This window comes from Boleophthalmus pectinirostris, unplaced genomic scaffold, assembly GCF_026225935.1.
Source record: "Boleophthalmus pectinirostris isolate CB_2022bp ecotype Guang Dong unplaced genomic scaffold, ASM2622593v1 HiC_scaffold_21, whole genome shotgun sequence".
In the NCBI taxonomy this organism is placed as follows: Eukaryota; Metazoa; Chordata; class Actinopteri; order Gobiiformes; family Gobiidae; genus Boleophthalmus; species Boleophthalmus pectinirostris.
The window spans coordinates 22,449,356-22,475,513 of NW_026571175.1; the positions used below are offsets into that span (position 1 = coordinate 22,449,356).

General features: G+C 37.5%; 1 protein-coding gene across 1 annotated transcript in view; it reads right to left on the reverse strand.

Annotated features, from left to right (window-relative positions):
• Window positions 1-26,158, reverse strand: part of celf3a (cugbp, Elav-like family member 3a) — a 90,506-nt gene that overhangs the window by 19,705 nt on the left and 44,643 nt on the right. Inside the window, exons 6-9 of the mRNA XM_055157198.1 lie at window positions 13,789-13,837; window positions 7,707-7,835; window positions 3,951-4,030; window positions 1,397-1,540 (exon numbers count right to left, since the gene is read on the reverse strand). Coding sequence (XP_055013173.1) covers window positions 1,397-1,540; window positions 3,951-4,030; window positions 7,707-7,835; window positions 13,789-13,837 — 402 coding nt within the window. The remainder of the gene's footprint in view (window positions 1-1,396; window positions 1,541-3,950; window positions 4,031-7,706; window positions 7,836-13,788; window positions 13,838-26,158) is intronic.

The window sequence follows — 26,158 nt, forward strand, 5'->3', positions numbered from 1 at the left end:
GGATTTAATGAATGAAGTCATTTTTTGCCATCACATTAGCCTCACAAATGGATTTTAAGTAAGTAAATGTGTTTTAATTGTTTTGATTTATAATTCTGTCCTTTTAATGGTCGTTTCTTTACGCTTGACGAAAATGCTTTACATGGTCTGTAACAGCAAAGTCAACCAGATAATTTTTAAGTGCCCTCTATCAATTACTGGTCCTTTAGGTATGACAATGACAATGGTATGGCATCTCAAAAGTTCAGGTTAATTTACATTATATGGATATACAGTGCATTGTAGTCATACACAGTACTGATTCCATTTAAGCATCAGGAAAGGTTCATTTCTGTCATGTTTATTTGGTCTTTTTTGTTACTTGCTCAGTTAAGTATCTAGTTTCGATACTAGTTTTAGTATTAATTAGTATCAGATTTTTGTATAATGTTGACAAACCTACTATGTATTTTTAACTATACGCTCTGCTCTATCAGAAGCTCTTTTAGACTTTAATCTGAGCTTTATTTTTACACAATCTGGCCAAAAAAGAGTTAGTTAGTTGGAACTACAGGTGAGATGATTTGTGCCGTTGAACAAGTCTCTCTCATATAAAACTAGAATTATCCAACTGTTTTTCAGTTAGTCACTCTCACCTTTTTGTGGAAAATCACACCTGAACAGGACCATGAACGCTCGTATTGATCACAGGCTTCTGAAAATGTGCTGCTTAAATTCATTTTGTATTTCAGTCTTGAGTTTTCAGTATGATACATACCTCGATACATAGGCCACGATACAATACATATCTCAATACAGTGAGCTTTCAATTTGATGTGATATATTTCAAATTGATTTGATATGATTCAACAAAAAATAAGGGTTAAATCATGGCTGCAATACTAAAAGTCTTTGTTAAACCACTTCTTGTTCAAAATTAACATGAAACACAAACATTTTAATAATGAAAACAGAGAAAATGTCAAATGTGTTGCATAAACAAGCTTCCTTCCATCAAACAAGCAACAAAGATGTAAAGCTCTAACAAAATAATTTAGTAAAATATACCAAAAAATACTCTTGGCGATATATCGATACTGTATCATCACATTAAACTATACGATATATTGATATTCCAATATTTTTGCACAACCCTAGTCTTAACACTTTTTTGTCTGTGTTTGCTAATGTGTGCATTGTGTCTCCATGGCAACTTCTGATCATTCAACCAATAGAGATACATGTAGAACACCCCCAGCGTGAAGTCACTGCACTGTTTCACTTGTGTATGATATGAACTCTTGAGAGACCATATGATTCTCAGACCTCATCACACACCATTTGGATTGCACAGTATAAGAGTCGTGTCTATGTGTGTGTCTAGGTGTGTGTGTCTCTATGCGTGTGTGTTGCTTACGGCCTGCGTGTAGGCGTTGTAAGCCCCGAGGTGAAGGGTCATGGGACTGATCACCCCCAGCTGTGAGGCCACCTGCTGCATGCGCCTCAGTCCGCGCTCCTTCTCCGAGTCGGCGAACTTCACCACCAGGCTGGATGAGGCGCCCTGAGGAGACGGAGAAAGGAAATTATGGCTCCATCTGTCAGACACTCTTCAGGTCACTGGGAGGCTTGACATTTACAAAAATAACCACACGGAGAGAGACATGGCGTGGTGCAGGGATCAAAATGGAGATGATGAGAGGATGATGATTAGAGAAGTTTTAAAAGCAGGCTTCGGAGTGAACTTTTCCATATTGATCCAGAGTTTGGTATTAGATCATTTAAAACTTTGTCGCTATCAGTGTTTCAACTCTTAATTAAAGGTCATGGGCTTTTTAAACTACATTCCCTTGGACACCTTTGCTTCATATTTCACCTTTGCTTCACACAAACCATTATGAAACCATAGACTGTATATATAAATGGACATAGCTAACCCACTAGGTGCTCTACGTGTTCTAAAAAGAAAGTGAGCATGGGAGCGCTTCAGGCTCCATCGACTCTGTTTCCAATTTACTGAAAAATTAAGTTAAATTTAAGTTGAAAAATTGTCTCCTCTCTTTCTGTAACTGCTGCAGTGAGCTTTGTCATTTTGGTCTTAAATTGTTTGTATTAACCTGCTCTACATGATCCTGGTGTTTTTATTTTGCTATTTTGTCTCTTAATAAATTAAATCAATTAAAGATACACTATGGGACTTCAGCTTGTACCACCAGATGTCGCCAAAGGGCCAAAAAATTCCCAATCTCAACAAAAATTCCAATACCAACAGACAGTCCAGTAAGGAATATGCTGAAGTTCTTTCCAGTTATTGGACTACAGCACTTGAGAGAGGTATCCTTTTGATGATATGCATTGTCAGACAAAACAAATTAGCAAAATAATTTGGCAACATTATTAATTAAACACTAATTTCTCACTTATTTAGAGCATATCATTTAAAAGGTGCATTGTGTAACTTTTCTGGAGGAGGGTCCATCAGTGGCTTTTTTTCTTGGAGATGTTGTTGCTTTGTCTGGAATGTTTCACAGTATAGTATTAAACCTTTCTTAAAATCTCAATGGAGACCAAGCCAGACCAAGTTACAGGGCAGATCTGTGGAGAGGCAGCCCCGCTCACAGTCAGAATGCCTGTTTTTCTAGGTATTTTTGACGTATTAAACCACCTCAGATTTAATAAATGTAAGGTATATCTGTTTAATGCCATACTGTGAAACATTCCAGACAAAGCAATAACATTTCCATGGAGAAAAGCATTTGACCTTCCTCCACCAGAAAGTTACACAATGCACCTTTAATGTTGTTTGTGTGTGTTGTAACTTCGTGTTAAACTGCTGCTCTTGGCCAGGCCTTCCTTGAAAAAGAGGTTTTTAATCTCACTGATGAAATAAAATAAAAAATTATCTTTCTTCTCATCTTTCAAATGCTATCCAGCAGTTTGGAGATATAATCAAATTTTCTTTTATTTAAAAACACAAAACAATACTTCAGTAGCACAAAGGGAAAAATATGAGTATATTTTGGCCAAATTATGCAGGAGAGTGTCCTAGAAAACAGTAGTGATGACTGGGTGGTGAGTCACTATGATTCACGAAGCGCATTTGGAAGATTCAAGTGCGTTTGAGGCAGTATCACAGAGCTTTGTCAGTGTAGTTTATAAAATTGGGGTCAATGGTCCAACGAAAAAGAGGACTCTGGCAAAGAGGTGAAGAGGAGTGCAAGCAGTTTGAGCTGGAAAAATACCAACAAGTAGAAAAACAAAGGTGTACAAGACAGAAGTGGAGCTCGCTGTTGTGTTTGGTTTGGGGACATGGGCTCGTCTAAAAGAAAAGTTAGAGCTAGAAGGGGCAGCACAGTTAAAGAGGGTGTATATGGATGCTGAATTAATTGCAATTAAAGGTCCTAAATTACACAAACCATGTTGTAATGTTGTTACCTCATTGTGTTTTGTTTCATTCACACATGTTTGAAAAACCCTTCATTATAAGTAACTTTAATATTATAACATAAATCAGAAAATACTGTAATATTGGCCCTTTAACATAAATAGTTTGTGTCTAATGCAAACGTGTCTGGAAAAAAAAATGCTATTTGATATTTTCCAAAACCATCCAACTGCTCAGGAGCCCTAATGTTGAGGCTCTCTTTGGGACTGGTTTAGGAAGAAATAGGATTTGGAAAAAGCACTTCAGAGAGTGAGTAAATATTTGATGTTTTGGAGATAAAATCAGAGCTAGCCAACAGCAGTGTTTGAGGCACGTGCACAGAAGTGAAAGTGAATATATATAGGATGCAGAGGTTAGAGACTGCAGACAGGAGGCCTAGAGGAAGACCAAAGAGATTTATGGATTTAATGAAAGAGGATATGAAGTTAGCTAAGTGAGGGGGAAGAGGATGCAGGGGAAATTGTTAGATGGAGCTAAAGATATAACCAAACAGAAAGAAAGAAAACCATTAAGAAAATGGAAGACTTACCGGTAAAGTGCGACTCCCATGTAGAGCGTTGATGGCAGCTTGAGCCTCTGCGTTGGTCTGAAATTTTACAAATGCGCAACCTGCACAAAATAGAATAAAAATACATTAATAAAACGCCCTCCACACAGAAAATACTTTAAAACAGATTATGTTTTACAGCCTCTGCCCCATTAGCTACACAGTTAAAGTCAGGGCTATTATAATGTACATGTGTGATCATTATCACATCATTATTTAACCCGAGTCTTAAGCAGGTTCAAATCATTAACAACTTAAAGATGCACTGTGTAACTTCACTTATGGGGGGTACGCCATCTGCTTGTTACCATGGATATTCAAGTAAGTGTTTTCTGATATTAAATTAAATTATATCTTGATAATTAAACCAAAACCTAAAAAACATGCACCAGGGACTACAAGTGGAAATAAGTTGTAGTGCTACAACCGGGCACAATGCATCTCTCCTGTTAAGGTTAATGTATATTGTGCACTGTCCCTAAAATAAATAAATAAATAAAATAAATAAATAAATAAATAAATAAATAAATAAATATATCTTGATACATCTTAAATTATATCTTGATATTAAAATACTAAGTAAGTGCTTTAGTAAGTAATTAAATATTAGAAAACAATATAAAAATTGGGCACAGACTGACAAGGAACTACTCCAGGTCTAAACCAGGTCTAAACCAGGTCTAAACAAGAACTAAAGCAGGTCAAAATGAGAACTAAACCAGGACTAAACCGGGTCTAAACAAGAAGTAAAGCAGGTCAAAACAAGGACTAAACCAGGACTAAACCAGGACTAAACAAGAACTAAAGCAGGTCAAAATGAGGACTAAACCAGGACTAAACCATGTTTAAACCACGTCTAAACAAAAACTTGACCAGGATTTGCCTACACCCACAATACCCCCCACATGCAGACCACAGAAACTCCCTTTAAAAATACATTAGGTCCCACTGCCACCGCTCCATCAGTTACATTGGTGTCATTAAATATATTTTCATTGCTTCATCAATCACACACCATAAACCAGTGCATGCATCATTAGCCCTGACCCATAAAACCTATTGGGCTATTAGTCATGCTCGGTGCAACAAACGCAGAAAATTCTAGCAACTGTGTTCGAACTGTCACGAGCTTTGATTTACATGGCAAATAGTGGCACGCCAGCATTGTTGTTTCTTGGTGGCGAAGGCGATTTACATTCATGTGATATGGGACATGGGAATAACAGCCCTTGACAGTTTTACAGCCATAATATGCGCGTAATTATGGCGTAAATCATTCCAGCTACAGGAAGCAGAAGTTAGAAGATTGAAGCAGAGGTAATCATGTTGTATTTACTTGTGTATGTTTACTGTTTAGCGTTTCAATCAATGGGGGGCATTTCCAGGCACAGAGGAGCATGGAGTTTTATAGCTTCACTGTACGAGATGTGGGATGTGACCACAGAGTGCAACTTGAAGCTCCAGACTGATATTATTTGGCGAGAATGAAATAGTTTAATCATGTCTTAAACGGGAATTGTGTAACTTTTCTGGTTGAGGGTCTGTCAAATAGTTTCCCAGACCTAAGATCGAAGTATTTTGGAGCTATAAAACTATCTGTAATTTAATTAATGTAAAGTTTAATGTCATACTGTGGAAATGATGGATGATAAATGATTCCAGGCAGAGCAATGACACATCCTTAGAAACAAGCAGGTGATGGATGCCCAACCAAAAAGTTACCCAGTGCAACTTTAATGTGCTGAAAATTAATGAAATTATTTGTTAAATAGGCAACACTAGTTAAAAAGTAATGAATTCAAACTTGTCATTAAATCATTCTATAGTCTGGAGCATGAGGTATGAGATAATAGTCAGGCTGGCGCCACCTAGTGCCTCCGCTCAATTTCATTTCTCTCCAATGACTAGGTCAGGAATCAGAATACACTGGACGGTTTGCAAGAACCCAGGAAGTTGTAGACTGTGCACCGGCCAATCAGTGAAGAGCTATGAAGCCATGATGTCAAACTCAAGCACCTGTCTGGGTCCCTTTTGTGGTACAGCACAACAGTAAACAAAGCAGTCGAGATGGATGTGGACGAAGTCATACATTCTGTGTTGGCAGCGATTCCTGAGATCAAGGATTTAAAGCCAGAACAAAGAGAATGTTTGGTGAATTTTATCAAGGGGAAAGACGTTATTGCCCTTCTTCCTACAGGATTTGGGAAAAGCTCAATATACCAGTTAGCCCTGTTAGCAGCGCATTACATACGTCATGACATAATAGCAGCGATTGGTTAAATAAAAAAAGTACCCGCCTACTGTCGAGCAAAGGAATCCTAATGCTGCGAGGTCAGACGGTTTCCATGATGTGAAACTGGCTGATGAATCAGGCTAATGGGATGTGGCTAGAGAATGCAATATGAAGCTATTGATAGTTTGATAATAATGATAGACTGATATATTGCCGATATTTGGACTTTTAATCTTATCATCTATCGGCCTTAAATCTCCAGCACAGGTCGATATTTTCTTTTGGTCGACCTGCTGCCTAAAAACACACACCAAGTTTTATTTGAACACATTAATGAGAAAAGAAACCTGCACAAAATGTGACTACACTGTTACCTTATGGGTTTGTGGCATTGGTGGAGGAAGTATTGAATTTTGTTATTTAAGCACAGATAAGTACAGATATAGGAGCAAAACAACACTCAAGTACAAGTAAAAGTGTCACATGAAAAAACTCACTTTATAAGTAATGTGCTTTGAGAGTAAAAAGTATGAGTATTTCATGCAGATTTTGAGATCATATAAGACTCCACAAGTAGTAATTTTCATAAAGATTTGTGCTGAATTTTCTTCAACAATTCAAAAGTGAATCAAATAGTTTTTTTCCAGCTGTTTTTATTCGTGTTAAAATAAACCCCTCAATCTTTTCTGCAGGTCTCACACTATAATAAAAAATACTTTTGCTTTTCAGTCCTGTTCAAAAACGTAGTGGAGTAGAAAGTACAGATACCTTCTCTCAAATGTAGTGAAGTAAAAGTAAAAAGTATATACTTCAAAATTTGCTTAAGTAAAGTACATATACAAATTTTGTACAGTGCTTTACTGCTTTTACTTTGCTACTTTCCACCACTGGTTTTCTGTCATCACATCATTGTACAGGCTTATAATATAATATATAACCAACATCAATTTTGTCATGGCGTCTTGATTGCAGCAGAATAAAGATTATACAAACATGAATCACTCTGAATACAACTTCAAGTGGGTACATTTAAAAGCTCTTGAAAGTTGATTTTCAAAACATGTCTCTTACTTTAATAATGCTTAATAATGATTAATAGTAGAAAAACATTAGAGTACATTTAGAATTTAAAACTATTTTCCAATAAAAAAATAAATAAATAAAATAAATATTAATACTTTTAACAGAACCAGGGCAATTAGCTAAAGTCAGGCCTATAAATATAAAATGTACCCAGATTGATCGATCTTGAATATTTGTTTTCATACAAACAGACCGAGCTGATGGTCCCTGACTGTCTAATCCAGAGACTCATTCTGGATCTCAGGCAATAATAGAATCAGCACCATGAATCAGCACTTTTATTATTTTGACTTTAAATGTTGTATGCACAGTAATATAAGTACATGATTCCTCCTGTTGCTTCCTGTGTTCAGATCGTGTATAATGTTGAAAGTGTTAGTGCGTGTACTGGCAGTGTAAGCTCCATGAGTCAGCAGTTTTACCTTTGCTAGTGCCATCAGGGCCTCTCAGAACCGTGCACTCCTCTATGCTCCCAAACGGCTCAAACATCTTCCGCACATCCGCGTCTGTCTGCTGCTTCCCCAACATGCCGACAAACAACTTCCTGTCTTCTGAGGGCGAAGGACAGCATCATGACGACAGAGAAAGAGAGAGACAAAATAGGAATAATGTTTGGAAAATGATGCAAGATTAAAGCACAGGATAAAAGGATGTGATATACAGATAAAGTGAAATAGATTTGTGTTTATGTGTTTGTTTTTTAACCATCAAGAATCACGTCAGACACATGAATAAAAACGATCAAGGTAGAAAAGTTTAATGCCATATTGTGGGACATTCAGACAAAAGTATTTTCAAAACATTTTCATGAAGACAAGCAGTTGGCAGACCTTATATCAGAAAGTCAAGGCAAAACTAATAAAGGATTCCAAGTTTTAAAAATGTTTAGAAAAAAGTAGTTCGATTTAGACAAGAACCATGATTTAATTGCAAGATAATGATAAAATTGGGGATTAAACAAATGTTAACAACAAGTCTTTTTATGCTCTGACACTGTTGGGCGATGATTAGTTAAGTTTTTTTTTTTTTTTTTTTTTTTTTTGAGGGTTAGGCAAAATAAATAAAGTTTTATGCATCATTTTTGTGTAATTCATGAGTCATTGCAACATGATTAATGGTTATGCCTGTAGACTGTTAAAAATAAACTAACTATCCTAGTAGGGAAAGAACTTATTTGCAATTTTTTTCTTGAATATTTGATTTTATGAACTATAACATCAGCCTGCCCAGGGACTACAGGTGGAAATTAGCATTAGTGTTATAACCTGTAACTGTAAATCTCTTGTTAATGTTAATTTATAGTGTGCATTGTCCCTGTCTCCTTAAATAAATAAACTAAACTTATACACAGAAAATGGTTTTGAGACTGCAGTTCCTCCACTGAGCAGCAGAGTGCAGTGCAGAGAGTGACAGCAGTAAACAGCATTTGGCAGCGTCTCAAATGTTTGTCACAGAATGTTTTCATCGGCTGCTCCGTCTGTTCCTGTCTGCAGCATCAGGAGGCCTTGTTTCTGCACGTTTAGACCCATTCAAATCAAATCGCTTTCACTTGACATTACCACTCTGCCCCAAAGCACAGCAGCCAGACAGACAGCAGCCTTTGTGTGACGCTACTAACCCACCAACACAGATATGCTCTATCCGGCTGTGGTTTAGACCTGGTTTAGACCTGGATTAGATCTGGTTTAGACCTGGTTTAGATCTGGTTTAGATCTGGTTTAGATCTGGTTTAGACCTGGTGGTTTAGTCTTGGTTTAGACCTGGTTCAGACTTGGTTTAGTCCTGCGTTAGACCTGCCTGAGATCCAGTTTAGTCCTTAAAATGGGGTTTGGGCCTGGTCTAGTCTAATGGCTTTAACCTGATAGGCTCAATTCAGTTATGGTTTAGATCAGTTTAGTCCTGGTTTAGATTTGTTTTAGACCTGCTTTAGCTCTGGTTTAGCCCTGGTTTAGTCCTGGTTTAGACTTGGTTCAGACTTGGTTTAGTCCTGATTTAGACTTGGTTCAGACTTGGTTTAGTCCTGCGTTAGACCTGCCTGAGATCCAGTTTAGTCCTTAAAATGGGGTTTGGGCTTGGTCTAGTCTAATGGCTTTAACCTGATAGGCTCAATTCAGTTATGGTTTAGATCAGTTTAGTCTTGGTTTAGATCTAGTTAAGATCTGGTTTAGATTTGTTTTAGATCTGCTTTAGCTCTGGATTAGCCTGGTTTAGATCTGGTTTAGATCTGGTTTAGATCTGGTTTAGACCTGGTGGTTTAGTCTTGGTTTAGACCTGGTTCAGACTTGGTTTAGTCCTGCGTTAGACCTGCCTGAGATCCAGTTTAGTCCTTAAAATGGGGTTTGGGCCTGGTCTAGTCTAATGGCTTTAACCTGATAGGCTCAATTCAGTTATGGTTTAGATCAGTTTAGTCCTGGTTTAGATTTGTTTTAGACCTGCTTTAGCTCTGGTTTAGCCCTGGTTTAGTCCTGGTTTAGACTTGGTTCAGACTTGGACTTAGATTTAGACTTGGTTCAGACTTGGTTTAGTCCTGCGTTAGACCTGCCTGAGATCCAGTTTAGTCCTTAAAATGGGGTTTGGGCTTGGTCTAGTCTAATGGCTTTAACCTGATAGGCTCAATTCAGTTATGGTTTAGATCAGTTTAGTCTTGGTTTAGATCTAGTTAAGATCTGGTTTAGATTTGTTTTAGATCTGCTTTAGCTCTGGATTAGCCCTGGTTTAGTCCTGGTTTAGACTTGGTTTAGACTTGGTTTAGACTTGTTTGAGACCCGGTTTAGTCCTTAAAATGTTGTTTGGTCCTGGTCTAGTTTAACAGCTTTAACCTAATAGGCTCAGTTCACTTATGGTTTAGATCTGTTCAGTCCTGGTTTAGACCTGACTTAGACCTGGTTTAGCCCTGGTTTAGTCCTGGTTCAGACCTGGTTTAGATTTGGTTTACACCTCATTTAGTCCTTAAAATGGGATTTTGTCCTATTCTAGTTTGATGGCTTTAACGTGATGGGCTCAATTCAGTTATGGTTTAGGTCTGTTCAGTCCTGGTTTAGATCTGTTTTAGTCCTGGTTTGACCTGGTTCAGATTTGTTTAGACCTGTTTTAGTCCTGGTTTAGACCTGGTTCAGATTTGTTTAGTTCAGGCCTGGTTTAGCCCTGATTAAGCCGTGGTTTAGTCCTGGTTCAGAGCTGGTTTAGAACTGGTTCAGGCCTGGTTTAGACCTCGTTTAGTCCTTAAAATGGGTTCTAGCCTGGTCTAATCTCTTTAACCTGATATGTTCAATTCAGTTGTGGTTTAGTTCTGGTTTAGACCTAGTTTGGACCTCGTTTAGCTGCAGTTCATGGGTGTCTACAGTTCAGATTACAATTCAGCCTCTGTAACACATAATAAATTCTTTAGTGTTTATGAAATTAAATTATAAACTTGTTTTGCAGTTAAAATTATCCCCAAAGCATCTTTTTGTAGTACGTCATATAATGTTCCTGAAAGCAGCAGCCAAAAAACGTCAAGCTAAAGAGGCCCGTCACAAAGCCAATAGAGGAGATATACACAATTAGATGCAATGGATTATGTAAAACAGGACATTGGGGGCTGTTGTTTCAGATGAATTTTGGCAGAATAATAAATCCTGGTTTGTGAAAATCTAATTTGCCTTTTCCGTGAATTGTTACACAGTGAGCAGCTGCCTACACGGAAAAACATTTGAAAATAAACATGACATTTGACAAGGCAAAAAAGTTCATCTTAGTAAAAAAATGTAGTAATGTTTGAGACTGACGAACTACTACTACTACTACTACTACACTACTACTACTACTACTACTACTACTACTACTACTACTACTACTTCTACTACTATCACAAGTATGTAGGTATTTTCTGGTCTATGTTATAATCTTCCTCACCAAAAATATATCTGTTGTATTTTTGTTTCATTCACACATACACAAAACATAGAAATCCTGCATATTTAGGCTGTGATGTAACAATATCCAAATCTCATGGTACAATATTATCAGGATATGCACCTCACAGTACAATATTTATGCGATATTTTGGAGAGGCTAATATAATTGTAGATGAGACACTTTGTAGATAGGATAGGATGCTTTTAAAATACCATGACAAGATATTGGTGTGAATTATTTTCGTCATAATCTCAAGAATTTAAGTAAAAAACATATCTCTTCATGTTGTCTGCACTGAAGTGAATCATGGGATATGTAGTCCCCTATGTTCATAAGCTGTTACTACTATAAAACAATGCATTTAAGGAAAGAAACTTGCAATTTGATATATTGTGACAGCCCACGACATTATTGTGAGACTTTTGACGACACAATATTTTCGTTATTGTTACATTCCTACTCAAACATGAGTGAATGAAACAAAACTCAACTTTGGGTATGTCCTTGATGAGGCAACATGGCTTAAAACTCACAATCCCATATAATATAGGACCTTTAAAAAGCCATTATTTAAAATTTAAAGCTCTAAATGACTGGGGCCACCATGTTCAGTGACTCCCTGCCTCCATGGGACAGAGCTCAGCGATAGTGTTTTGAATGTAGGCCAAGCTGCCGATGTGTGTGATACAGGTGTAGTTAAAGTGTAACAAATCCTCCATCTGCACCAGTCGTTAAAGCACTGAGGCCTGAAATTGTAGTTTTCCAAAGTCAGCGAGCCACAAGGACGATGAATCCTTCAGTGTGGACATATGAATCTATACTATGACATTGCTCTTTAAGTTTTTGTGTTATTCAGAGGTACACTATGAGACTTTCTTGAAGGAGGTTCACCTACTGCTTGTCTTCATGGAGATGTTGTTTGTTTTTGGTGTAATATTCCACAGTATGGCATTAAAGGTCCTATATTCTGCTAAATTGACTCTTGTAAGCTTTAAGTCATGGCAGAATGTTGTTACCTCCTCAAAAACACACCTGGGTTGAAATGACCCATATGATTCTAGTGAAGGTGTATAGAGTTTAAAAATACAGAGGAGCCCTTCCTGTATTACCGTATGACATCACAATTGTTTTCAGTTTGATAGAAGAATTAAATATGGCTAAATATGCAGGATCTGTGTGTTAAACATGTGTGAATGAAACAAACACAATTCCAGGTTTGTTTGTGATGACGAAACAACAATATAATAATAAAGATCAGAAAATAGCATAATATGGGCCCTTTAAAATGATCTGTGTTGCATTTACTGAAATACAGTGTTCAATTCTGCATTATTACTTTCAGAGGGATCACCTCTTCACAGATCTGACCTGTAACTTCGGTAAGTTATGTTTCTCTGTATCTCTGCAAAACTACCTCACCAATGCTACAGGAAGAAACCACTGCTATATCTGAATTTTACAAAGTAGAGCAATCTCTCATCTCAAGAAACAGGTAACAAGTTCAGTTCATATTTTTTTTAACACACTGACCTACTTAAAATAAATGTGAAATTCAGTAATAAATTTGTCCTTTAAAGGTCATATATTATGCAAAATTGACTCTTGTGAGCTTTGAGCCATGTTATAATGTTGTTACCTGCTCAAAAACAGACCTGGAGTCTCATTCACACGTCTGAGTAATCCTTCATTATTTTATTTGTCTGTCATCTCCCAAGCTCAAAATGCTCTGTTCCACCTTGTGATGTCATGAGTTTTCAAGTTAATAGCTATCTTTTACATTTAGTTTAGTACAGAAGGGATAAAATCATCCAAAGGAACACCTCTATGGGCTCATTTCCTCTTTTCACATCCCTACTTCCTACTTTTTAATTTTTGTATTCATTTTTATTGCATATTTATTTTATTTATCTACCATTATACAATTTTATTTACTTAATCTTTTATTATTATCATTATGATGATGATGATGATGATGATGATTATTATTATTATTATTATTATTATAAAAAAATGTTATTTATTTTTATTTTGGGTTGTTTAGCCAGTGGGTTGGTGAGGGGGGGTGGTTGTGGTGTGTTGACATTCAGATGTGTCCTCCTGTAGAACTGTCATACCTGTGGTACTATTCAGTGCAGTGCACTATGTTTGTTTGTTTGTTAATGTTAAAATGTTCAATAAACAAAGTTGGGGGGAAAAATCCATCTAACTGATTCTAGTGAAGGTGTATGAAGTTTAAAAACACAGTGGAGCACTTGAATTACCACATGACATCATAAGGTGGAACAGAGTGTTGAGCCTGAGCCTAAATATGCAGGGTTTCTGTGTTAAACATGTGTGAATGAAACAAAACACAACTCCGGGTATGTTTTTTAATGAGGAAACAACATTATAACACCAAAAGATCAGATCAGCATAATATGGGACCTTTAAGGTGAATAAAACAATTATAACTCCTCCGTGAATTGTGAATCTTGTACATCAACGCTGCCTTCTCCTTTGTGTGTAACTGTATTTTAGACCCATTGTAGTAAGAGTGATATTGTTGCCGGTGTAATGGTAAAGTGCTTGTTTGAACAGGTGTATTGACAGAGGAAAAGCTGCTCTTACCCCCTCTGCTCTCACTGTCCGCTGGCTTCACCTGGATCGGGCGGTTCATCTGGAGAGAAAGAGAGAACAAATATATTTAAACTATGGCAACACTCACAATAGGGGAGCACAGTTAATCATTATCAAATCAAAATCAAAATTAGAATAGATGGAAGTAGCAAATAGCAAAGGTTGCGATTTCTGAAATACCACAGTTTTCCCACAAACAACCAAATATTCAGTTTTATTAGACTAAGACAAACTTTATTTTATTGATCCACAAGGGAAATTATTTGGACACAGCAGCTCACACATCTCATATATTATAATAACAAAGAGCAAGAATATAAATGGTAATAATAAATCAAAAATAAACAGTAAACGCAAAAAGAGACTGGTGTAAATAAGGTATAATTATTAACTTTTTTAATAATTATTATTATTTATTGGGGGTTATTCTGCATAAAACAGCAAACCCCAAAGTTTAGATTTGTACAAACATGCTCTGAAATGGGATTCTTGTGTTGTAGCAAGTCACGTCATATTCCACACTTTTAAAATGTGAACTTTGAACAGAATCAGATTGTTCAGCCTTAATAAATGTACAATATGCAAAAAACAAAAATAGGCAAAAACAAAGCAAAAACCCTCCCACATGTCATCCCTCTCTCCATACTCAACACATGCACAAAACTACAAGAAACACTCGGTGCATAAACATGTCAGTCAAGTCCAGTCCTGTCAAAATGTTCCAAAACTTTGCCCAAATGAGATTATATCATTTATATTTCTAATTATATTTCTAATATTGACTCAAATATTCCCATGTTTTTCAGTGAGATAATCTTTGAAGTCTAACATCTTGTGGCACATCTGGTGGAGAGGGGGCACCATATGGTCATCCCTGGACTGTGTAAATCCACCTACAAACACCATTTCCTTCAGTATGTTTTGTTTGCCATCAACTTAATGGAAAAAAATGCAACACTGATAGTATGAACACTAGAAAGAAAACAGAAACAACAAGGACTAAAACCATCATGTTAGCAGCTTAAATGATATTAAATCCAAGTCAATAAACGTGCACTGCGTAACATTTCTAGTGGAGTTTCTGCTACCTGCTTGTCTCTATGGAAATGCTGTTGCTTTGTCTAGAATGTATCTATCGTAAGGGTTACAGCACTACACTACATTACAGTTCAGATCTGTGGAGATTCACCCCTATTCACAGAAGGAATTACTGTATTTTTGAGCAATAGAAACAGCAGTAATGAATAAATGCTAGATGTTTATGTTTAAAGTTATTCCATGGAACATTCACTAAATTCAGAGTTTCAGGTGCTTCCTTCTGGTCAGTCTTTTTTAGTCCCATGAATTAGAATGAATTGTTTTAAAAGAAGCTTTGTTCCAGCAGCTGTCATACTTATGAATAAATTGTAATCTATTTATTTATCAATTTTAGTACGTTTATCTTGGGAAAATCGTGTGTTTTTATATATTTAATATTTATTGTGATTGTGATTGGATAAATTTAACTAATTATTTATGCAACAAACAATTCTGCACTGGAGCACTGTAACACTTTATTTTGTAATTGTGTTTTTATGCGTGTTTATTGTATATAATGTGGATGAATGAAATGTGAAATGTGGGACCTGCCTCTCAAAATCTGCAAAACAATACCTACAGGTACGAATAAAGCAGCCTAACTGAACCTAACTCAAAGCAAAGCTATAACATTTCCACTACAAATATTACGCAGTGCACCTGTTTTTTAAGCTGAAACACAGACAGGAACATATGATATTTGAGAGAAAACTAAAATATGAACTGTTGAACTAAAAGTCCATCCATTTCAGAACATTATGAAGAGGTCTAAAAATGGCTAGCATGTTTTGTACAATATAAGACTCCATGGAAATGCATATTTAGTTCTTATTACTATTACTACTTATTACTCATATCATATTACCTAAACAGTTTGAGATTTGCCGATTGTGACTGTAACCATTCAAACTACAATTCCCCTTTGATTGTGGTTAATTATAAAGCCAGACTTAATTTGATGAACTTTTAACTGTGCTAAAGACCAAATTCACAATACTTGGGAAAGGATAACAAGAAATACTGCTATAAAAAGCACTACAAGTCCCACCTCTGCCCAATTTACAGCGCCTGGATTCACAGGAGCTTGTGTGAAAGACAAGTGTGAAGAAATGATGAGGAGACAAACAGGAGCAGAGTTAAACCAGGACTAAACGAGTGATACAAACTTTGAATTTAAGATCATTAAGAAGGATTAGAAAATAAAGCAAAGCAGGACATGTTTAAGGAGCTGTATGCATATTCTGATATTAAATTCTGTAAAAACTCAAAGTAACAATTTAAGAATCAAGTTGGCTCTCAGGTTAGATCTGTTTTATATTCTTGTTTATATGTGGCTATTATTCAAAGTGACCTTTTTGCTAGTGTAAACCAGATTTAGTATGGGTTTAGAAGACTGTTGCCATAGTGATTAACAATTTAAAATGCTGTACATAGATCCAAATCAGCCCTGGAACTAAGTCTAAGGTTCAGCCATTTAGTTATGTTATAGACCAAGTTAAGTACTGGTTTTGTTCTTATGTGAACCTGCTTTAGTCCTGGTTTAGATGTTGTTTTGTCCTTAAACCAGATCACGGCTTCAGTCCTGGTTTACTTCAGATATATTCAGGTTTTTAGCAGTGTGCATCATTTCAAATCCTTCGTCTTGCTTGTAGCCCCCTCTGTTTATAATAAGACGCTATAGTCAGACATCTTACTTGTACACTACAACTTCACAGTCTCAAGTTTCCATTCCCTCTTTTTGCCTCTCACTGACACAGATATGTTTGATATTATATTCACTCTGTCTCTCTCTCCGTCTATAATCCCTCCACTGTCTAGAACTCCTCCTTCTTCTCCCCCTATCGCACAAAACCAGGAAAAGCACACAACACACCCACGTGGGATTGGGCCTGTGATAAGATTAAGAACGCTCGCCAGCTAATCTGGATTACAGCAGCGGGCAGCATCCAAGTGCTGTGACAGACAGAGGGGCAGGCAGGTTCCAAGCACCCCACACAGGGGCATTTGCAGGGGGCAGAGACAGGGTATGTGGAAAAACAACAGTAAACAAACAAAACACAAATAATATTACTTTACACTGATTTACATTCACTTTCTTGAGACTAATTCTAACTTTAGCCTTAATTAATGCCTTTACAACTTGAACCTTCAAAACCACTTCAGAAAATAGTCTCTTGTGAGCTTGAAGTTACGTTATAATGTTGTTACCTGATCAAAAACATACTTGGAGCTGTGTTTTGTTTCATTCACACTTGTTTGTCATCTCCAAAGCTCAAAATGCTCTGTTCCACCTTGTGATCTCATGAAGTATGGTAGTTTTCAACAAATTTTAACAGCTGCCTTTTATCTTTTGTTGAGATATTGCCAATTTCAGATCTGGAATCATCCAAATAATTCTAGTGAAGGTGTGAAGGTGTGAGTTTAGAAACACAGTGGAGCACTTCCTGTATTACTACATGACATCACAAGGTGGAACAGAGCATTTTGAGCTGTGGAGATGACAAACATGTTTTCAGTTTGAGAGAAGAACTCAACAAGAGCATCTTTGGACATATGGAAGTTTTCAAACCATGCATTTTCATCAGCTACTCCTTGCACAAAGTTGTCCCACAATCGACTGGTTCTCCCAGGTCTCGTCCAGAGCCATCTGCGACAAACTGGTGCATCCAGAATTTGACAGTGGTGACAGCAGATCCTTCTCTGTTCACTAATAGTGTCTCTGCATATTCTATATATTTGTTGGGATGCCTCCTGTAAGTTTATTAGAGCTGCCAGAGCAGCTTGAAGGTCTGACGCATAGATGTGACATGAACACATACGTGACCTGAGCAGATCTGACCAGAGTTTTGTGCCTTGGGCAGTGACGGAAACGCTACGGCGAAGCGTATTCAACTTTTCCACTCTGGAGGGTGATTTCAGATTTTTGCATTTTTAAGCCCCAAAAACGCCGTCACCATCTAAACAAAAGGCACTTCCGATTAAATATTTTGTCGTTTTTACCCGCAAACGTTCTAGTGTAAACAGGCCCTTAGCCTAGACTAATTTTAAAATATAAAAATGAGCCACAAACAATGGAAAAACAAATGAGGTGACCCAAAATGACACCAGACAAAAATACTATAGGCCTACAACTTGGAGTGTACCATAGAGAGAAGCCATGAATTTATATTACTGCCAAAATGCTCCACCAGGCCACAGCGCAAATCTTGTTCTGGGTTTTTTATTATTATTGTCTAGTATTTATTTTGCCCAGTTTCATTACATCTATATTTTAACTATAATTGCTTATTTTCTAAGAGAGTTTTGTGTGCAAAGGAGTGATTTCCCTTGTGGATCTGTAAAGTTTATTTAAGTCCAAGTCTAGAAGTGCAAAACTATAACAGGCCACTGGGGACACTGCGTTCTTAGACTGCTGTTTATTTATTACAGAGGAAATATTCTCGAACCCCAATCATAGCTCAAATAAAAATAATGAGGTTTGGGGGTAATGTAATTCTGTGTAAAAATATTGTTTACAATGCTAAAATCAATGATGGGACACAATAGGCAAAAATCTGCACTATGCAACTTTTCCAGTGAGGGGTTTGCCAAGCTTTGCCAGAATGTTCTACAATATGGCACTAAAATCTAACATTTGCAGATGCCGTATTACTCAATAATACCTTGAAAAACATAATTGTACATAGATGTGACCTGTTGGAGATGCATTTAATTGCATAGTGTGGAACATTCTAGCAAAGGACTAACATCTCCATGGAGGCAAGCATGTATCAGGTTATATAAACAATTTCCCTTTGTTTGGACACACTTTCTGTTTTGTTTGATATAAACTCCATATTATGAATTCAGTTAATATAGACAGAAAAACGGCAGATCAATCAAGAGTGAATTATTCCAAACTAACAAGCTGATGTGCTTTTTTGTTTTATTTTTATTCCAGTGGCATGATAACCAGAGGCAAAATGAAAAAGTTGAATTATTTATGAACTGCACTTCAGTAGAAACACCTTGAATTTTAAATGTACAAAAACTGTCAGAAAATGTTGAAAAGTTGAGTCAACGGTTATAGAAGTACCTCAATAAAAAGCAAACAACCCTGTTTATCACCCACTGTATGTAACAGGTTTGTATTATTGTGTCTTGCATTAGGAGAAGTTAAAGTATAACGCTAACTATGTAAATAAAAATCTCTATGGTTATAAATAAGTTTTATTCCATATTGAAAGATAATAGCAAAAAGAAAAACATTTTGGATATCGGCAGATACTTAAAGACATATTATCTATATCTAACCTGGTTCATCAGCCGGTTTCACTTCGTGGAAAAAGTCTGACCTTGAGCATTAGGATTCATTCGCTTGACAGTAGGTGGGTACTTTTTTATTTAACCAATCACTGCTATTTGGTTGTGATGTCTGTATTGCGCCAAACCTCGTAGGAAGAAGGGCAATAACATCTTTCCCCTTGATAAAATTCACCGAACATTCTCTTTGTTCCTGCTTTAAATCCTCGATCTCAGGAATTGTTGCCAACATAGAATGTTTGACTCTTTGCTGATTGGCTGGTATGTATTCCGATTCCTGACCTAGTCACTGGAGAGAAATGGAATTGAGCGGAGGCACTAGGTGGCGCCAGCCTAGCTAATCGATATCGACATTGGAATTGAAAAACCTAGATTGATGCATCTCTAATCATGACAGGCCTATGTACTGGGGCTTTAAAGGCACACTGTGTCACTTTCCTAGTAAGTCCATCACCTGCTGGGGATTTACCTGGAGTGTACCGCAGTATGACACAATGTACCTGTAAATGGGCTTGGTGCTTGTCTCCATGGAAATAGATTAGTGTAATATTTATTTATAATACAGTATTAAACATAATACTGTGGAAAGCAACATCATCTCCATGGTGGCGGCCCCTCCACCCAGAAAGTTACACGGTACAACTTTAAATTCAAATATTATGAGTCAAGAATCTCTTTCCAGCACTCATAAGGCTGTATGTCTAACAAGCCCTTGGATAACTAGCCTGAGTACATGCAGTGAAAGTGTATGTGTGGCAGACAGGGGTGATGATGTGGCGGGCCTCTGTGACAGTCAGTTAACTTAACGAAGATCTTAATTATGGAGCGCGTGACATTTTCGGCCTTTCCTTCGCGCATTGATTCGCTGTGATCGGTCAACGGGAGACGACATTATTGATCCTTTAGCCCGAGATAGAGGTCCGAGGCTGGGGCGTGCATGCACAAAATGCCCTCTCTGGCCCCCACCACCTGCTGCTAATATGGATGACTATCTCTTTATCCATTCGATTGATGACGCCAATTAATAGGCAAAGATGGGGAGGGGAGAGGAACAGTGTGTCAAAACTGTCCCCAATCCCTCAACGCAAATGTTTAGCGCATAGTAATTTTCACCAAGTAGGATTTCACTGTTGCATTTGTAAGTATATATTTCTCTTGGTGGTTTACACTCTAAAGTTATATCACTCTGGGGGTGGGGGACTGCATGCATGTCTATGGCAGGATGTTGAACAGCTACCACGCACAACGCACACAAAAAAAAAACAGCTTCCATCCACCCTCAAGGCACTCGAAGCACTTTACATCAAGGAACCACTCACCCATCCCCACACACATTCAAACACCAGCCTACGCAGACAGTAGGGGCGAGGTGGGATAAGTGTCTTGCCCAAGGATACAACGGCATTATTCATCTGTGGGAACTGGAATCACACCAGACAGATTAATGGGCAAAGCTCGTTTTGAGGGGCCTGTGATCAATACGAGTATTCATGATACTGTTTATGAGTTTGAATTTCAAAAAGTAATGTTGTTTCAGTGGGTCAGAGTCAACCAGTTAGTGCTTTCTGGTCAGATTGTGTTAGGACAGGAAGTATAGACAATTACTTTGAGGTTGCTGGGAGCTACTGTGCACAAAAGCAATTGGTCTTCCAGAAATGTTCCACAATATGGCAAGTTATCTATTTTAGAGATGAGCAGGTAGCAAACCCTCCAGCTGAAATGTTACAAAATGCATCTTAATTATTCACCTATATATCTCACTTCATTTTGCCCACAATTCTGTACAGTTTCAAAAGCAGCCCTCACATCTCCAGTCTCTACTTTCGATAACTTGAGTAACAGAGCTTCAGACAGAGCAGTGCCTCTAGTTAGCTTCACCTCCTTAAGATTTTAATGACACTAGCTACAAATAAGAACCGCAAAGCACCTTGGGATGAAAGTGCGTGTAATTTGTGATAATTGACAAGTTACTAGGGGCTGTTCTGTTTCCTGTTTGTTGACTTGAGATTTTAGCAAGAACGTCAAATTGTGAAGACACGTTTTTTTATTCATATCTTTCATTATTACAGGAAGAAGTAGTATGATTTGAGATAAGCCTAATTAACAATGGCATTTTTTATCCAAACATAAAAAAGGAAAACTGCTTATAGATGTAAAAGAATAGCATGGCATCTTAATCGCCAAGTGTTGAACAGAAGAGATCATCAAAAGGTGGCAAAATTTCTATTAAAAGAGTGTGAGAGTGTTGTTGGTGTGGGTCAACTAATTTACACGCCATTGTCAAAGAAACACTTAAATGCTATACATTTTATTAAGCCTTAAAATGCAAACAGACAATGACATAAGTTTAATTATATTTCCTCACCAGTGTTATTTTGAGATGTCCTAAATAAAAAAAAATAAAATCCTCTATTTCCTTTCCAAAGCAATTGCAAGCATTCCGCTGCTTTACAATGTAACTAGCCACAAATTCTCTGTAAATTTCACATCAAAAAGACACATTTTTAAAGACTTTTTAGTAATTTAGGTGGATAAAAACACATTGCACAATAGACACAGTAGGTGAGCTCATATAAGGATGCTCATGGTTCACTATAAAAACCATATTAAACATTTAAGCTGACATGCACAGCCTGCCCATGGTTAATTTTGCATCATCGCACCATGTATCTTAGCACAAATTCACAATAGTGGTAAAGTAAATAATAGGTGTTAGATAGCATTACGAGTGTGGGCTAATAACGTAATTAACAATCGAGCGATATTAAATAAAACAATAGTGATATGCGCATTAATCAAAGCTAAGATTCTTATCAAGCCCCAATATTAGGCAAAATTCAATTACGCAGGTTTATTATAAAGCAGATAATTGAAACAGGTTTTCATGGCTACTGTGTCATCATTTCAGAAATCATAAAAAAAAATAAATAGTTAAATCTATGAAAAGACAATGTTGGCCTGTTGAAATAAACTATCTGTATAAGACATAAATAAGCTAGAAGACCTTGTGGATTTTATAATGGTTGTCTTGGTAACACATTCACATTTGATAACTAGAATACAGTATTATAGCGGGAACACTTTATAACTTACTTTTAATGAAGCATGAATAATAATAATTTAAAAAAAAAACAGGTTCAGTAATTAATATCCTACCTTGTTAAGGACCCATATTATGCACTTTACTGATTTAAGTTTTATGGAGTTTTGCTCCATTTACGCATGTTTAACACACAAACCCTGAATATTTAGGCTTCTCTCAAACAGAAAACACTCTGTTCCACCTTGTGATGTCACGTGGTAATACAGGAATTGCTCCACTGTGTTTTTAAACTCCATACACTTCTCTAAAATCATTGAATTGATTTCAGTCTTGGCATTGCTGATCTCTACTCAACAAATGTAAAAAATATTAACTTGAAAACTACTGCTTCATGACATCACAAGGTAGAACAGAGCATATTGAGCTATGGAGATGTAGACAGACTAATAATAAAGGATTACTCAGACATGTGAATGAAACAAAACATAAGTCCAAACACATGTTTTTGAGGAGGTAACCACATTCTAACATGACTTAAAGCTCATAAGAGTCAATTTTGCATAATAAAGTATCATTACTAAGCCTGAATCATTCTTAATAAACTATATTAGCTCATTACAGTTTGTTTCTTTTTTTTTTATTTGGTCATTTTGGCAGCACTACAAAACAAAACAAAACAAAACATAGACTACAACCCCATAGATCATGATCAAATGTGTTCAGGCTGCAATTAAAAGTACTTATAATGCCAAACTCTATTAAACAATGACAGAATTCCAAGAAAGAAAACCATCGTATGAACAGCAAGTTTGCATTTATAATTTCATGTATGACTTATAGTAAATATAAGACAAAAAACGTAAATTAAAATAAACAAAATTGTATGCATAATTCATTCATTCCAACATAACACTTTATACTCTTTTTTCTACAGTGTTTTATAAAGTGGTGCCGAATATCATTAGATTTTCTCAATTTTAACAAAATGTATGAAGCTTTTTCTAAAGTGTACAAAAAATATTCGTCTGTAAAGTTGTGTAGTTCATTGACCTGTGACCTGTTTGAATGCTACTATAAAATCCTATGTGGTCCTTTTTCTCAGTTGGAAACACAAACATTAAAGGGCACGGCTCTGGTGATAAGGAGGATGTGTGACAGATGGTGCGTGCAGCAGAAATGAATTAGAATATACAAGAGGAGAGAGAGAAGGGGGGAGGAGAGAGAGGGAGAGAGGAGAGGGGTAACAGAGGAAAGGAGTGGGAGGGGGGTGCAAAGAGAAAAAAGATAGAAGGATAGGAGAGAAGGAAAGAGAGAGAGGAAATGTAGGAAAAGCAGAAAAGGTGGTAAAGGAAAGGCAGAAGAGTGGAAAAGAGGTGAGGGGAGAAGGAAAGTAGAGAAGGTGATGAAGAAGAAGAAGAAGAAGAAGAGAGGGGATAGAGAATGCTAAAAAGACAGAACAGGTGATATCGAAGAAGACAGAGAGGGAAAGGGAGAGAAAGTGATAAAATGACGAGAGAAAAGAGAAGAGGTTGGAGAAGAGAGAGGAGGAGATGACAAAGCAAAAGGGAGGAAGCAAAAGAAGAGAGGAGAAGCATGAAAAGATGGGAGAGAGAAATAGAGAGATGGGAGGGAAGAAAGGGATGAAAAAAGCAAAAAAGACAGGTGAGGCGAAGGAAAAAATAGAGGGGGGGAGGAAAGAGGGGAAACAGGTGAGAAAGGAGTGCATGAAAGCTAAAAAAAAGAGAGGGGAGGGGTGAAGGAATAAAAGAGAGAAGAGAAGAGAAGGGAGAAGAGAGAGAAGAAAACCAAGACAGTGGAAAGGGAAGAGAAAGGGGGGAGCGGGGAGAGGAGAGGACGACGACCATCATCCAGGCCCCGGTGCCACTCCAGATCGGCACGGCAACCATCGTCATGACAACCCTGTGATGATGAGAGCCGCACAGACGTAACACACACGCAACAGACACGCAGCACACACGCACAACCAGGTACAAACAAGAGCCGGGAGACAGAGAGAGAGAGAGAGAGGGGGGGAAAGAGAGAGAGAGAGAGATGGAAAGACAGAGGGAGAGAGAGAGAAAAAGAGAGCAAGAAAGCAAAAGAGAGAGAGGAGGAGAGAGGGAGGGAGAGAGAAAGAGAGGAGGAGAAAGGGTAAGAGAGAGAGGGTGGGGAATAAAAAGAGATGAGAGAGATGGAAAGGGGGGGAGAAAGAAAGAGAAATGGAGAGAAGAGGAGACAGAAAGGGAGAGAGAAAGAGAGAGGAGATGAAAAGGTAAGAGAGAGAGGAGAGGGAAGAGAGAGAGAAATAGAAAGAGATGGAAAGAGAGGGGGAAGGGAGGAGAGAGAGAGAGAAATAGAAAAAATAAGAGACAGAAAAGGAGACAGAAAGAGGGAGGAGGTGAAAAGGTAAGAGAGAGGGGGTGGGAGAGAAAGAGAAATAGAGAGAGATGGAAAAAGAAAGAAAGAGGGAAAGAGGGGAGAGAATGAGAGAGAGAAAGAGAGAGAAATAGAAAAAAGAAGAGACAGAAAAGGAGAGAGAAAGAGAGAGGAGGTGAAAAGATAAGAGAGAGAGAGAGAGAGTAATAGAGAGAGATGGAAAAAGAAAGAGAGAGGGAAAGAGGGGGGAGAATGAGAGAGAGAAAGAAAAAGAAATAGTGAGAAGAGGAGACAGAAAGGGAGAGAGAAAGAGAGAGGAGGTGAAAAGGGGAAGAGAGAGAGAGAGCGGAGGGAGGAGCGAGAGAAATAGAAAGAGATCGAAATAGAGAGAGGGAGAGAGAGAGAAATAGAAGAGGGGGGAGAACGAGAGAGAGAAAGAAAGAGAAATGGAGAGAAGAGGAGACAGAAAGGGAGAGAGAAAGAGAGAGAAGGTGAAAAGGTAAGGGAGAGAGGGGTGAAAGAGAGAGAGAGAAGGAGGAGAGGGGGCTGAATGGGTAAAAGAGAGAGAGAGGGGAGAGAAATTGTGCTAGAGAGAGATGGAAAGAGAGAGACGGGGGCTGAAAGGAAAAGAGGGAGAGATAGTGATAGAGAGACATGGAAAGAGAGAGAGAAAGAAAGTATGAAAGAGAGGGGAGGGAGAGAGAGAAAGAGAGAGGAGGCGAAAGGGTAAGAGAGAGAAAGGGGTGGGAGAGAAGGGGGCTGAAAGGAAAAGCGAGAGAGAGAAAGGAAAGAGGAAAGACAGTGGGGGTGTGGGGGGGGAGCGAAGGAAAGACGGAAAAGGGGGGGAGAGGGATGGAGGAAACAAATGAGGGGACAAAGGAGGCTTCTAGGTCGGGAGATTAGGAGGTAGTCAATACACACACAGCTCTCAAGTGTACAGCAGTAGAGAGGTCCATAGGCTGTATTTATATTTATACGTGGCTTTATGTTCAATTAAGTCAAGCCACGCCTCTCCTCGGTTACTGTTGCTATAGGAAAGATCAATTCCTTTCTATTTGAGACAACATATAAATTTGAATACATGCACTTTACTGACTGGAGTATTGGCTATACGGTGGCCTTTAAAAGCAGTCCAGGACCAGCACGGTTTTGCTAACTGGTTACTATGGCTACATGTGTTTTCATATATACATTATTCATCATATTGTGGAATATTCTAGGAAGGCAATTACATCTCAGCGGAGACAAGCAGGTGGTGGAAAAAGTTACATAGTACACTTTTTATCTTATATTAGGCATGCAACAATAACCAAAATATTGTGATATCGTATCATCAAAACTCTCACAGTAATATCGTGGACTGTCACAATATATCAAATTACAAGTTTCTTTCCTTAAATGCATGGTTTTATAGTAACAACATCTTATAAACATAGGGAACTACATATCCCATGATTCATTTCAGTGCAGACAACATGAAGAAATATGTTTTTTACTTGAATTCTTGGGATTATGACAGAAATAATTCACACCAAAATCTTGTCAAGGTATTTTAAAAGCAAA